The sequence below is a fragment of the Brassica rapa genome, chromosome A10, assembly GCF_000309985.2.
Source record: "Brassica rapa cultivar Chiifu-401-42 chromosome A10, CAAS_Brap_v3.01, whole genome shotgun sequence".
NCBI classification, from domain to species: Eukaryota; Viridiplantae; Streptophyta; class Magnoliopsida; order Brassicales; family Brassicaceae; genus Brassica; species Brassica rapa.
In genome coordinates, this window is record NC_024804.2 from 18352213 (window position 1) to 18364163 (window position 11951).

General features: G+C 37.8%; 3 protein-coding genes across 3 annotated transcripts; all 3 read left to right on the plus strand.

The window, feature by feature from the left end:
• The first annotated feature begins 91 nt into the window (after positions 1-91).
• On the plus strand, positions 92-4326 carry LOC103846893 (laccase-12). The gene is made up of 6 exons (XM_009123901.3): positions 92-1822; positions 1931-2082; positions 2366-2610; positions 2712-2840; positions 2922-3866; positions 3967-4326. Exons 1-6 carry the CDS (start codon positions 1727-1729, stop codon positions 4095-4097), a joined length of 1698 nt encoding a protein of 565 aa, XP_009122149.1. The 5' UTR covers positions 92-1726; the 3' UTR covers positions 4098-4326.
• An 853-nt stretch (positions 4327-5179) lies between these two features.
• Positions 5180-6950, plus strand: LOC103846894 (dehydration-responsive element-binding protein 2A). Its single transcript, XM_033281883.1, has 2 exons — positions 5180-5452; positions 5661-6950. The coding sequence occupies exon 2, from the start codon at positions 5687-5689 to the stop codon at positions 6677-6679; it is 993 nt and encodes a 330-aa protein (XP_033137774.1). The 5' UTR covers positions 5180-5452; positions 5661-5686; the 3' UTR covers positions 6680-6950.
• Positions 6951-10599: 3649 nt separating this feature from the next.
• LOC103846896 (abscisic acid receptor PYL5) lies at positions 10600-11704 on the plus strand. The gene has a single exon (XM_009123903.3). The coding sequence runs from the start codon at positions 10875-10877 to the stop codon at positions 11487-11489; it is 615 nt and encodes a 204-aa protein (XP_009122151.1). The 5' UTR covers positions 10600-10874; the 3' UTR covers positions 11490-11704.
• Positions 11705-11951: the final 247 nt, after the last annotated feature.

The window sequence follows — 11951 nt, forward strand, 5'->3', positions numbered from 1 at the left end:
AAAAGAAAAATGTTGTTTTCTATGATTATTACAGGCACTGTGGTCTGTGGACTATACCGTGATCCGATCATCATATTCGTGTTGACAAGTTGGTTCGGAAGTTTACGTCAGGGTATTTACATACATGCACTGTGGTCTATTTTTCATCCGTTGTTACAATTTTACTGCTGGTTAGTCTCTATCCTCAGAGTTTGATTCTAAGGGCCGACCAAAAATGTCAGTGTCACACCGGCTATTTTCACAAATCTCAGGTACAGACTTTGCTGGGAGATAAAGGGAGAAATAACGACACAACTGAGGAAACGACGAGACAAAAGAATAGCGTAGCATATAAGATTATCGTGAATGTTTGTTAAAATGCATAATGAGTGATTTGAATTACTCCAAGAGAAAAGGTGCCTTTCTTCTTGGCAGTTAGTGAATGTTACACTCTACTAGAATGCATATGCTATTCCTATGTAAGTTTGTTAATATACAACCAAAAGCAATCATGAGATAATTAGACTACAACTAAATGAAATCATGAGATAGTTAGACTAATATGACCTCTCCATCTCTGAACATCTGAATGTGGAGTTTGAATATGCATTTTTATTTAGATTTTTTGAATTTTGTTCTTCATACTCTTGTTGAGATACGAGGTTTGATTTTATTTTCCCTATCAAGAATTTGAACTTAGTATTTCTGAAGTTAGTTTTTTATCAAAATGATTTATAGATGGAGAGAAGGTAGATTACTTTATGTTATTAAACAATTAAGTATTTTTCTTATAAACATGGAGACTTTTTTCTAAACAAAAAATAGACCACAAATAATTATATAGGTAGAGTTTTGTATAGTAAAATATATTTTTATGTTGGCTTGGTAAAGTTATCAAAAACTTTCTACAGGTGAAGTAACTCATGATGGTTAATGATCATTTTATTTGCAAAACAAAGAAGCATAGGAATTGTGGAAGAAGCTTGAGACGCAAGCACACTAGACGTGATATGAAATGACTTGAGTTCAATTCAACTAAACTTTGTTGAAATTATGCTGAGTGTTGGGTGCAACTACTCCCCTCACCTAAGTCTGTTCCCTTTCAATGTCTCAATTTCTATTCTCAATTTCAAAGGGAGCAACATAAAATAAGTTAAAACATTTTTTTCAAGTTTAAAACCTAGGGCGTCGAACAAGTTTGCAAAGCATGGTTATGCAAATATATATAATCATTCATAAAATTAAGTATGTTTCCATGACTTTAATTTTTAATCTAAATATCAACTAGTTTTTATCAGCTAAATAAACTTCAGTGATACTGGCTGTTATCATTTTTTTGTCTAACATCCAGAGATTTATTTGGTACTGGAATCATCTTTATGTCAGGTGTTTAATCTAATCCTATCTAACATATTTTGTCTAAATACACTTTTAATGTTAGTTAAAAAAAATCAAACCATGGTTTTCAATGATAAATGTGAAAGGAAGCAAAAACATAACCAACGAACTGATAAAGACACTTTAATATGTTGGTGACCGGTAAATTTAATTTTCTTTTGAATAATTAGAACCTAATTCTTCCAAACACCACATAAAATTAATACATAACTCGCATGTAATTTTTCACTATAAATAGAATCTTTCCCTCTTCCAAAATCACTCAAACCATCCTCTCATCTATCTCGTAATCACCTCATTTACCTTAACCTCAGAAAAAAATTGAAGCTCAAAGTTTAAAACACAGACCATGACGTCCCTTTACACATTCTCTTGCTTGTTTTTCTTTTGTTCCCTTCTCTCCGCTTCATCGATCATCGCTAAAGTTCAACACCATAACTTCGTCGTACGTTTTCATTACGATAAAAATAAAATTGCATGTCCATATTGATTAACACGTAATTTTTTTCGTTAATAACTAATTGTCATTAATTTGTTTTGCGTGTGTGTAAAGATACAAGAGACACCAGTGAAGAGGCTGTGCAAGACCCGCAATGCTATCACCGTTAACGGAGTGTTCCCGGGACCCACACTAGAAGTCAATGACGGCGACACTCTTGAAGTCAAAGTCCTTAACCGTGCCCGTTACAATATCACCATCCACTGGTATGCTAAAATATATATATACATTTAGACAAAATACCACAAATGAAGTTTAAATAATAATAAAAAAATCAAATAAATATTTCTGAGAGGGTATGAAATTAGTTTTAATTAGAGTTTTATTTAACGTTTACTTATAGTAAGGTTTTTTCTTTTGATTTTGTAGTTTTTATTCCACATTATTAAGTTTTTATTTGTATACATTAATAAAAATTAATGACAAGCATGGTGTGTTTTGTAAACACTGATCTTTGATAAAAGAAATTATGTTGATAAAAAAAAACAGGCATGGTGTGAGGCAGATGAGAACTGGATGGGCTGATGGGCCTGAATTCGTGACCCAATGCCCAATCCGACCCGGAAAGAGCTACACATACCGCTTCACTATCCAAGGCCAAGAAGGAACATTGTGGTGGCACGCACATAGCTCCTGGCTCCGAGCCACCGTCTACGGTGCACTCATCATCCACCCAGCCCTTGGTTCCTCTTTTCCTTTTCCTAAACCGGACAGTCAAACCGCTCTCGTACTCGGTATTTACCGTGCCAAACCAAAACAATTCTCTCCACTAGCTACACATTTTGTCAAATTTTCGAATGTGCTAAATAAAAATTGGCATTTTTTTTTGTATCAGGGGAATGGTGGAATGCAAATCCCGTTGATGTAATAAACCAAGCGACTCGAACCGGAGCTGCTCCGAATATATCCGATGCTTATACCATCAATGGTCAACCCGGTGATCTCTATAATTGCTCAAACAAAGGTAAAATAAAAACTGTATAGTATATGATATCCGACTGACGTATTTGAAAATGCTATAATACATTACACTTGTAACTTGCAGAGACTGTTGTAGTACCGGTAAACTCAGGTGAAACAAGTCTACTACGAGTGATCAACGCAGCTCTAAACCAACCACTATTTTTCACGGTGGCTAACCACAAGCTCACCGTGGTCGGAGCCGACGCATCCTATCTCAAACCATTCACCACAAAGGTCCTCATGTTAGGTCCGGGTCAAACCACCGACGTACTTTTAACCGCAGACCAACCGCCCAAACGCTATTACATAGCAGCTAGAGCATATCAAAGCGCCCAAAACGCACCGTTTGATAACACTACTACAACAGCAATTCTCCATTACAGAAACACGACAAAAACTTCTCCACCAGTCACACTGTCTTTGCCTGCCTTCAACGACACGAACACCGTGACGTCATTCTCAAGAAAATTCAAATCTCTTCGAAACGTCGTCGTACCAAAAACAATTGACGAGAACTTGTTCTTCACCATCGGCTTAGGCCTCGATAACTGTCCCAAGAACTTTCCCAAGAACCGGTGCCAAGGCTTAAACGGAACCCGGTTTACCGCCTCAATGAACAACGTCTCGTTTGTTCTACCGTCGAACTTCTCGCTCTTGCAAGCGCATTCCAACGGTATTCCCGGCGTTTTCACGACGGATTTTCCAGCTAAACCGCCGGTTAAATTCGATTATACCGGAAATAATATTAGCAGGGGTCTGTTTCAGCCGGTTAAGGGTACTAAACTGTATAAACTCAAGTATGGAACGAGAGTTCAGATTGTGTTACAGGACACGAACATTGTTACGTCGGAGAATCATCCTATTCATCTTCATGGTTACGATTTCTACATTGTCGCTGAAGGGTTTGGTAACTTCAATCCCAAGAAAGATAATTCTAAGTTTAACCTTGTTGATCCTCCACTTAGAAACACTGTGGCTGTTCCTGTTAATGGATGGGCTGTTATCAGATTCGTGGCTGATAATCCTGGTAAGTTACAAAGGTTATTGATTATTGAACATTTGTAGTAATAATTGTTACAAATGATTTAGAGAGAATATTTTTTTTTTGGTTGGGCTGAATGAAACAGGGGTTTGGTTGATGCATTGTCACTTAGATGTTCATATCAAATGGGGTCTTGGTATGGCGTTTTTGGTCGAGAATGGTGTTGGAGACTTGGAGACTCTTGAAGCTGCTCCTCATGATCTACCTGTTTGCTAGTATCACGGTCGAAATCATCACAGAGATTATAGTTCCAACAAAGGAGACGCTATTAGAATTTTTGGTGTTGTATTGGATTAAAATGTAATTGTGCAACACAAGTCTTGTTTCTGCTTAGTGTGCAAATGTCTATCATAGTCCATGTTGTCTCTACGAATTGTTGTAAGAAATTTCACTATATTGATTTTGAGCACAATGATATAGCTTGCGAGGTGTAGTGAAATCACAACGTGGATCAAAGACAATCGATAATATATGGCTCCAATAGAGATTTCAAAGATATATTCTTCATTGTGAAAATATGTAATACCTCTGTTTTTAATAAATTACGTTTTAGAACCATGCACATAACTTAAAAAATATTTAATTTTCCATTTTATAAATAAAAATTAATTATTTACTTAACCACCATCCAACTAATAATAAAATAAAATATACAGTATCATTGGTTATATAACATTAGTTGTTAATAAATTTTACATAGAAAAATGAAATGCCATATAATTTAGAGAAAAAAAACCTATAAAATTATGGATTAAAAAACCGAAAGAGTAAAATTTGAGAATAAAATTTGGTCTGGGTATTTAAAAATATATTTTCAATGAATTTTTATTTATTAGTGTCAACAAAACCCACTCAATATTTAATGGGCTTAAATAGACGCAATTAGTCATAGATACCTCATGTGCAATGAGAAAAATGGGGATTGAAAAAGGAGCATATGGGCTTGGAGTACGTAGGCGATTGCGTAGACAGACATCATCAGTGGGCGTTAGAGACACGTAGTGGATGAAGTGGCCGTGGTATCAAAACTACACACGACGCACATGCAAAGGCCATGGCTGGTCGAAGTTAAGCCACCCAAGTTTGAGCTTCACCATTTGACACGTCTCTAATAACATTTAATCCTCTCAGAAAAAAATAACATTTAGTGAGACTTTTTAATTGACAAATAAACACTTTACCTTTTTGTTTTCCTGAACCCTTTACAACAAAAATGTAAAAAATTTAAAGTATAAAAAAATAATGCATTTCATATGATCTTATCTACAACCCTTTTCAATTTCACTTTTCCAGAACAACAGCCGCGTTTCGGGTGGTTCGAGAAGATTCGGAGACACTCGTCAACCGGAGAAGAGGACCGAATCAAATAACGACACGTCACTAGTTCTCGCGCAGATAAATATCAGAAATATCTAGAGAAGGCTATAAATACTCCTGGATCCTTCTCGTCAGTAGATATTTTCAATTTCTGATAAAAGCTTATCTTAGCCCAAAGGAGAAGACGCGAAATAGTGAACAAGGAAGCGATTCGTCTTGCGTATCATTTGAATTTCAATCATCGATCAATAGGTATGTTGATTCTAGAGTTCTTCGCACCTTTCCTTAGCTTCAATTTCATCATTATGTCGATCTGAAACTGGAGAAAGCTTAATTAGGTATATTACCTAACTATAGGGAAGCTCGAATCAAATTGCTATGAGATCGTTTAGATAGAATCAGATTCGGCTTCTTGTATATTTGGATTAGTGTGCTGAGGTGTAAACGTCGTCGTTTTGTAGGTTTTTTTGTTGCTTGTGGGACCAAAGATGGCAGTGTACGAGCATAATAAAACTGAATTTGATACAACCAAGAAAAGGAAAACGAGAAGTAGGCGTGATGGTACTACAGTGGCTGATAGGATCAAGATGTGGAAAGAGTATAACGACACTGTACAAGAGAGTCCAACCAAGAAACGGAAAGTTCCTGCGAAAGGGTCGAAGAAAGGGTGTATGAAAGGCAAAGGAGGACCTGAGAACGGTGGGTGTAGTTTCAGGGGAGTTAGGCAACGGACTTGGGGTAAGTGGGTTGCTGAGATTAGGGAGCCGAACAGAGGGAGCAGGCTTTGGCTTGGTACTTTCCCTACAGCTGAGAAAGCTGCGGCTGCTTATGATGAGGCGGCTAAGGCTATGTATGGTCCGCTTGCTCGTGTTAATTTCCCTCAGGCTTCTGTTTCTGATGTGGCGAGTACTTCGAGTCGGTCTGAGGTTTGTACGGTTGAGACTCCCGGAGTTGTTCATGTGAAAACAGAGGATGCGGATTGTGAATCGCCCATGGCTCGTGTGGAGAATGATGTCCATGAGGGTGCAGAAGAGATGAAGATGGATGTTAATGTACATGCCGCTGTAGATACTCCAAGCAAGGATTGGTTGAGCGAGATCGAACAGGAGTATTGGACTGGGCTTCTGGAGGAGAAGCAGAAACAGAAGGAACAAGAGATGGTTGCAGCAGGGAACTTTCAGAAACAGCCGGATGCACTCTCTGTTTCAGATTACGGTTGGCCTGCGGATCTGTATCAGAATCAGTGGAACTCTTTGGAGATGTTTGATGTTTCTGAGCTTCTTGGTGATCTAAATGGCGACATTTTTACAGACACGAAGCAGAGCCAATGCCTGGGAGACAATGTTGGAGGAGGTTTACCTGAACCCGAGAAGGAACAGCTGCAAAGCCTTGGCTCAAACTACAGATTGTCTCCGTTGCAGCACGAGGCACAAGATGGTAGTGACTTCTTCGATCTGAGTTTCTTGGATGTGAAGAACTGAGACAGTGGGGTGCAGTTGGATGATGTCTTTGGATTTGTTTGATTTGGCTTTATCCCAGATGACTGTTGAGACTCTTATCTAAGTTTTTAGTGATGTAGAGACCCTCTCAAAACTGATAACTCCTAGAGAATTGTATATACTGTGAGATATGTTCCAAAAAAAAAGAAAAGATATACTGTGTGATAATGTTTCATATATAGTAATAAAGAAAAGATTGTACTTTACTTATACTGGGTCTCGTTAGTTAGTTAAGGCTTTAGAGTCTTCTTCTTATGGGCGTAGATGTGTGTGTTAAAGAATTGTTATGGGCTTATTGTGGGAATAGTGAGGTTGGGATGAAAACGGTTCTACCGTATTTCCCGAATTTTTTACATGTTTGACGCATACACTGGTCCACAACCATAAAATAGTCACTAGAGGCACCTAAAGCAACGACCCAAGTGTCGATTTACGCACTGCCAAAATTTGAAAGCAACGAAAATACCTGATTCACAACAACTTGAAAAACTCGTTTTTGTCATCATTACTATGGTCTACAGTCTGCGAGAAGATTATAGCTTGTCAGATCTAGTCACGTTGCGGTTGAAGTCTCATGAATTAGGTGCAGCTGATATCTTCCTGTTCACTTGGGGGTAATACGTTCGTATGTCACTCTGTAACGTTGATCGTGGCTTGCTTAGCATTCCGGCTATATACTGGACTTTAGTTAGTTTTTTTTTTTTAGTTAGTTGAGTTTAATTTTATGCAAACAGGAGACAGGATAAGATTTATAATATCAATTCGGCCAAACTTCTGATCAAGTTTTTGTTATGTGGACATACAACTTAGAAAACATACCAGGTCATACGATTTGTTAGGTGGGTGATTCGTTGTTATTCTAACCCAATTGCTAAGCTAGATCCAGTTCAAGAACTGACAGGCCCTTTTTGTATGTAATAGATTTGGTTAATCCACTTCCAACACCCTTTATTCAGCTATTAAACGAACAATCTGAACACATATTTAAATTGTCTTGTGATTCGTTAAAATAATCTCAAACTTCTTTTAAGTCGATATTTCATATAGGATACTTCTTTTACAAGATGTTTATCATCCACCTCGAAGATATATTCATATGTTCTGTAACATGGGAAATGGTTTCATTACAAAATAAGTTTGTTAATATTGTAAAATTATTATTAGAAAAAGAACGTGCCTCATATCAAAAGAGCAAAAGGTAAAGAATACAGACAAATTGGTCAGTGAAGTCTGTTGTAGTTATCTCCAAGAGAAGTCTCGGACAGCTTCTTCTTTTTTGTCTTTTTGAAAATTTCAAAAGATAAACAGAGATCGAACTATTTGGAACTCCCATAATATTTTCTTATTTTATATATTATACACATAAAGAGCTCAAGTTTCTTTAGTTTTAGACTTTTTGTAAATTTACCACTACAAATCTCAATTCCGATTATCAAACATCTAAACGATTTCTTTCGTATATACCACAAATTTAAACAAAATTAGCTTGTCTGCATGTTTATATAAATTTATACAAAGAGGAAAAAATATAATGAAACTTGATGTAAAGTATCATGCCCATGTCGTCACTATAATAAGAAGATTGAAATCTTTGAAAGAAAGATATATATGTATATAGCATACAAAGTCGCGATGCAACAACCTTGGTACTATATGATAATATAATATTAAAATGACAACAAGAATAAAAGAAATGGAGAAAATAAAAAAGAAGGGAAAGGATAATCTTCCACCTAAACTAAGTCCAAAGAAGATTGCAAGTTGCAACATCCACTTGCATAGTCCGGCGTAAGCTCTTTGATAAGGTCTCACCTTCCTAGTTTCCTCCCAATTTCTCTCTCTATCTATACTTGATACTTCATATATATATATATATATATGTCTCTATCTATATATACCATATATACATACAACATTCTTTACACATATATGTGACAATTAACCCATCAACATCTGTGCATGCACGTGTGCTCATGCATGTATGTCGCTTTGAGCTACTTAGCCATATGCGGTATGCCCATGGCTATCATGCATGGATTGTGATTTACACAATTAGTTAATGAGATTTCATGTGTTGCTTAATTACCTTACGGTCTACATTTTGTAAATGTATATTCTTATTTTCACGATTTTTTTTCTTAAAATATAAACTAACTAAGTTTTTTTTTTTTTTTTTTTTTTGAAAAAGGGCTTTACTTTAAACTTAAATGGCCATGAAGGCAGTCACTTTGGGTGGCGCCCATTACATCAAGCTTTCCAAAAGATTATAAAGATGGGCCTAGCCCTTAAAGAAATACAATTGAACCCATAGTGAAAGATGTGAAGAGACGGACGAGAGAAGTCGATGCTTTCAGCTTTGAAACCACCGCTGGAGCATTTTTGAGGAGAGAGATGGGTTTCCTTCTCTGATCCCTGAAACTCTGTTCCTGATGAGAAGATCTGCTTGCTTAGCCAAAGAGGAGATTGATCGATATTGTTGTCGATGGATCCTGCTATTCCTCTCAGTCCAGATGAGATAGATTGTAACTTGCCATGCCAAAAGAACCAGAAGACGATCATGCTTTGGAAGAGTCATCGCTTGCATGAGGCCTAATTCTGTCAGCCAATTCCGAGAAGGTCGCCAGTTTGCTTTCCGAGATAGTTCCGTCCAGAGACTCCAAGCGTATGGGCACTCAAAATATAAGTGGTCTCTTGATTCTAATGGAGCATTGCATAAGATACAGCTTGAATCAATTTGAATTCCCCAACTGATCATCCTATCTTTTGTAGGGCACCTATTCAGGACGGTGAGCCATGTTAGGAAATTGTGGCGAGGGATTCCTCGAGAGAACCATACCACTTCGCACCAAGAGACGGTCGGACGGTGGTTCTTGATCAGGTCATATACCGTTCCCGTCGCATAGGCAGCCGAAGACACTCCTTGAGGAGACCATTCATAGACATCGCTCTCTGCCGATAACGTAACGGTGGAGAGGTAGACATGGAGAGATAGTTGTCTTTCCGATCGCGGATGCGGTAGACGCCAGTGGTCGTTTCGGAAGAGATCATGGAGCGTTGCCGAGTGATGGATGCCTATGTTTGAAGACGCCGGCAGTTGTAGATAAGTTCTCAAGTTACCGAAAGGACTCCAGTTATCCGACCAAAACCGAGTATCTTTACCATTCCCTGGTAAGATCTTAATCCAATTATAAGCATAGTCCCTAAACTAACTAAGTTGGTTGTAGGAATTACGAAACATGGTTTAATCTTGATCATTCATTCCCTGGACTGATATATTGTACACGTTTCTTGTCACCGTTAGTAAGAATAGATTAGAACATGTAAATAATTAGTATATAATAGTAATAGAAAATCTTTTACTATAACTAATGATTTGAACTTTAAAATGAAATCTGGGATCACCTCTTCTTACAGAAGTAAATTATTTGATGGAATCTCTAGTTAAACACTGTAGATTCTAGAATATAAATTTATCAGGATGGAAAATAAGGAATATTCATTGGAATATATCAATTTAATTAGCTGTGTTTAATAGGAAACAAAGGAAGCGTCTTAAGGTAAAAAATCATGGGAGATACGATGGTTGCAATGGTCACATATACACGCACAAATGAGTCTATATATAGGGGATGATTGGTAAGTGCTGTAGCTTTATATTTTTTGCTGTAAAATTTAATCTGTAGATTTATTTGCTGTAGCTTTCCTTGCTGTAGATTTCTAAAGCACTAATTTTTTGCTCTGGAAATAAAGCTCTCTACAGCCATATTTTGATTTTGCAGAGATTTTTTTGCTGTGAGTTTTTTAAGGAAAGCAAAGCTCGATTGGTTGAGATATATAGCTGTAGACTAAATTTTGGCTGTCCAGAGCATCTACAGCCCCAACCAATCATCCCCTATATACACACAAATCCTTCACATTCCCAGCTATCTCTATCTTTCTACAAACATATTTTTATATATAAAAATACACAATATGTTCATATCTTATTTATATAAAAGTTGATCATCACTTTTAAAATTTCTCAAACAAAACCAACTTGACAACCGACAGCAAACAAGATCAAAAGAACTCTCTTCTTTAATTTCTCATCAACCAATATAAACGAATCCATTATTTCTCATCCGAACTCAGAGAATCAACAAAGAGAGAGAACAAGAAGAAAAGAGAGAGAGAAGAGATGAGATCACCGGTGCAGCTCCATCACGGCTCGGACGCCACGAACGGCTTCCACACGCTGCAGACTCACGACCAAACCGATGGTCTGATCAGACGAGTATGTCTCACGCGCGGTATGCATGTGCCGGAGCACGTGGCGATGCACCACACACACGACGTGGGTCCGGACCAGTGCTGCTCCTCCGTGGTTCAGATGATCCACGCGCCTCCCGAGTCTGTCTGGGCCCTCGTGCGTCGTTTCGATAATCCTAAAGTGTACAAGAACTTCATCAGGCAGTGCCGTATCGTCCAGGGGGACGGGCTCCACGCCGGCGATCTCCGGGAGGTCATGGTTGTGTCCGGACTCCCGGCGGTGTCGAGCACCGAGAGGCTCGAGATCCTGGACGAGGAGCGTCACGTGATAAGCTTTAGCGTCGTGGGTGGGGACCACAGGCTAAAGAACTACCGATCGGTGACGACACTTCACGCGTCGGACGACGAAGGAACCGTGGTGGTCGAGTCTTACATCGTCGATGTGCCACCGGGAAACACGGAGGAGGAGACAGTTAGCTTCGTTGATACCATCGTCCGGTGCAACCTTCAGTCTCTGGCTAGAAGCTGTACCAACCGGCAATAATCTTGTCTTTATAGTTTTATTAATTGCGATTATGTATCTATCTTAATGTTTCTTTTGGATGTTTCTTTCGATCATCACATGGAAGAAAATTTGTTTGGGACTTCGTAGATTTATGTTGGGAATCAAAATATTGTTGGAGGGATTCATTAAAAAATGGATTTAGGATTGGTACATAATAACATTTCATTTGAATCTGTTACTTTGTGACTTGTGTTTAATTTCTAGCTTGTTGTTTGTTATTCATTTTGTCTTCACCGTTTGTGTTGTTTGTAAACGAGTGTGTTGGTTTATAAACGAATTTGAATTCACTGCATCAAACTATTGTTAACACGATAGACTTGGTAACTTTTTTTCCGTCGCTGGTCCTTGTGTCCACATATTTTAGATACAGAACAGTATAATTTAAAGCCGATGTTCTGAACTAGGAATCAATGTTATTCTCATAAGTTTGTATACATGAAT

Coding starts and splice junctions, on each gene's coding strand:
- LOC103846894 (XM_033281883.1), top strand. CDS start 5,687: ATGGCAGTGTACGAGCATAATAAAACTGAATTTGATACAACCAAGAAA.
- LOC103846896 (XM_009123903.3), top strand. CDS start 10,875: ATGAGATCACCGGTGCAGCTCCATCACGGCTCGGACGCCACGAACGGC.
- LOC103846893 (XM_009123901.3), top strand. CDS start 1,727: ATGACGTCCCTTTACACATTCTCTTGCTTGTTTTTCTTTTGTTCCCTT. Junction 1,823..1,930: donor TTCAACACCATAACTTCGTC/GTACGTTTTCAT, acceptor GTGTGTGTAAAG/ATACAAGAGACACCAGTGAA. Junction 2,841..2,921: donor CTATAATTGCTCAAACAAAG/GTAAAATAAAAA, acceptor TGTAACTTGCAG/AGACTGTTGTAGTACCGGTA.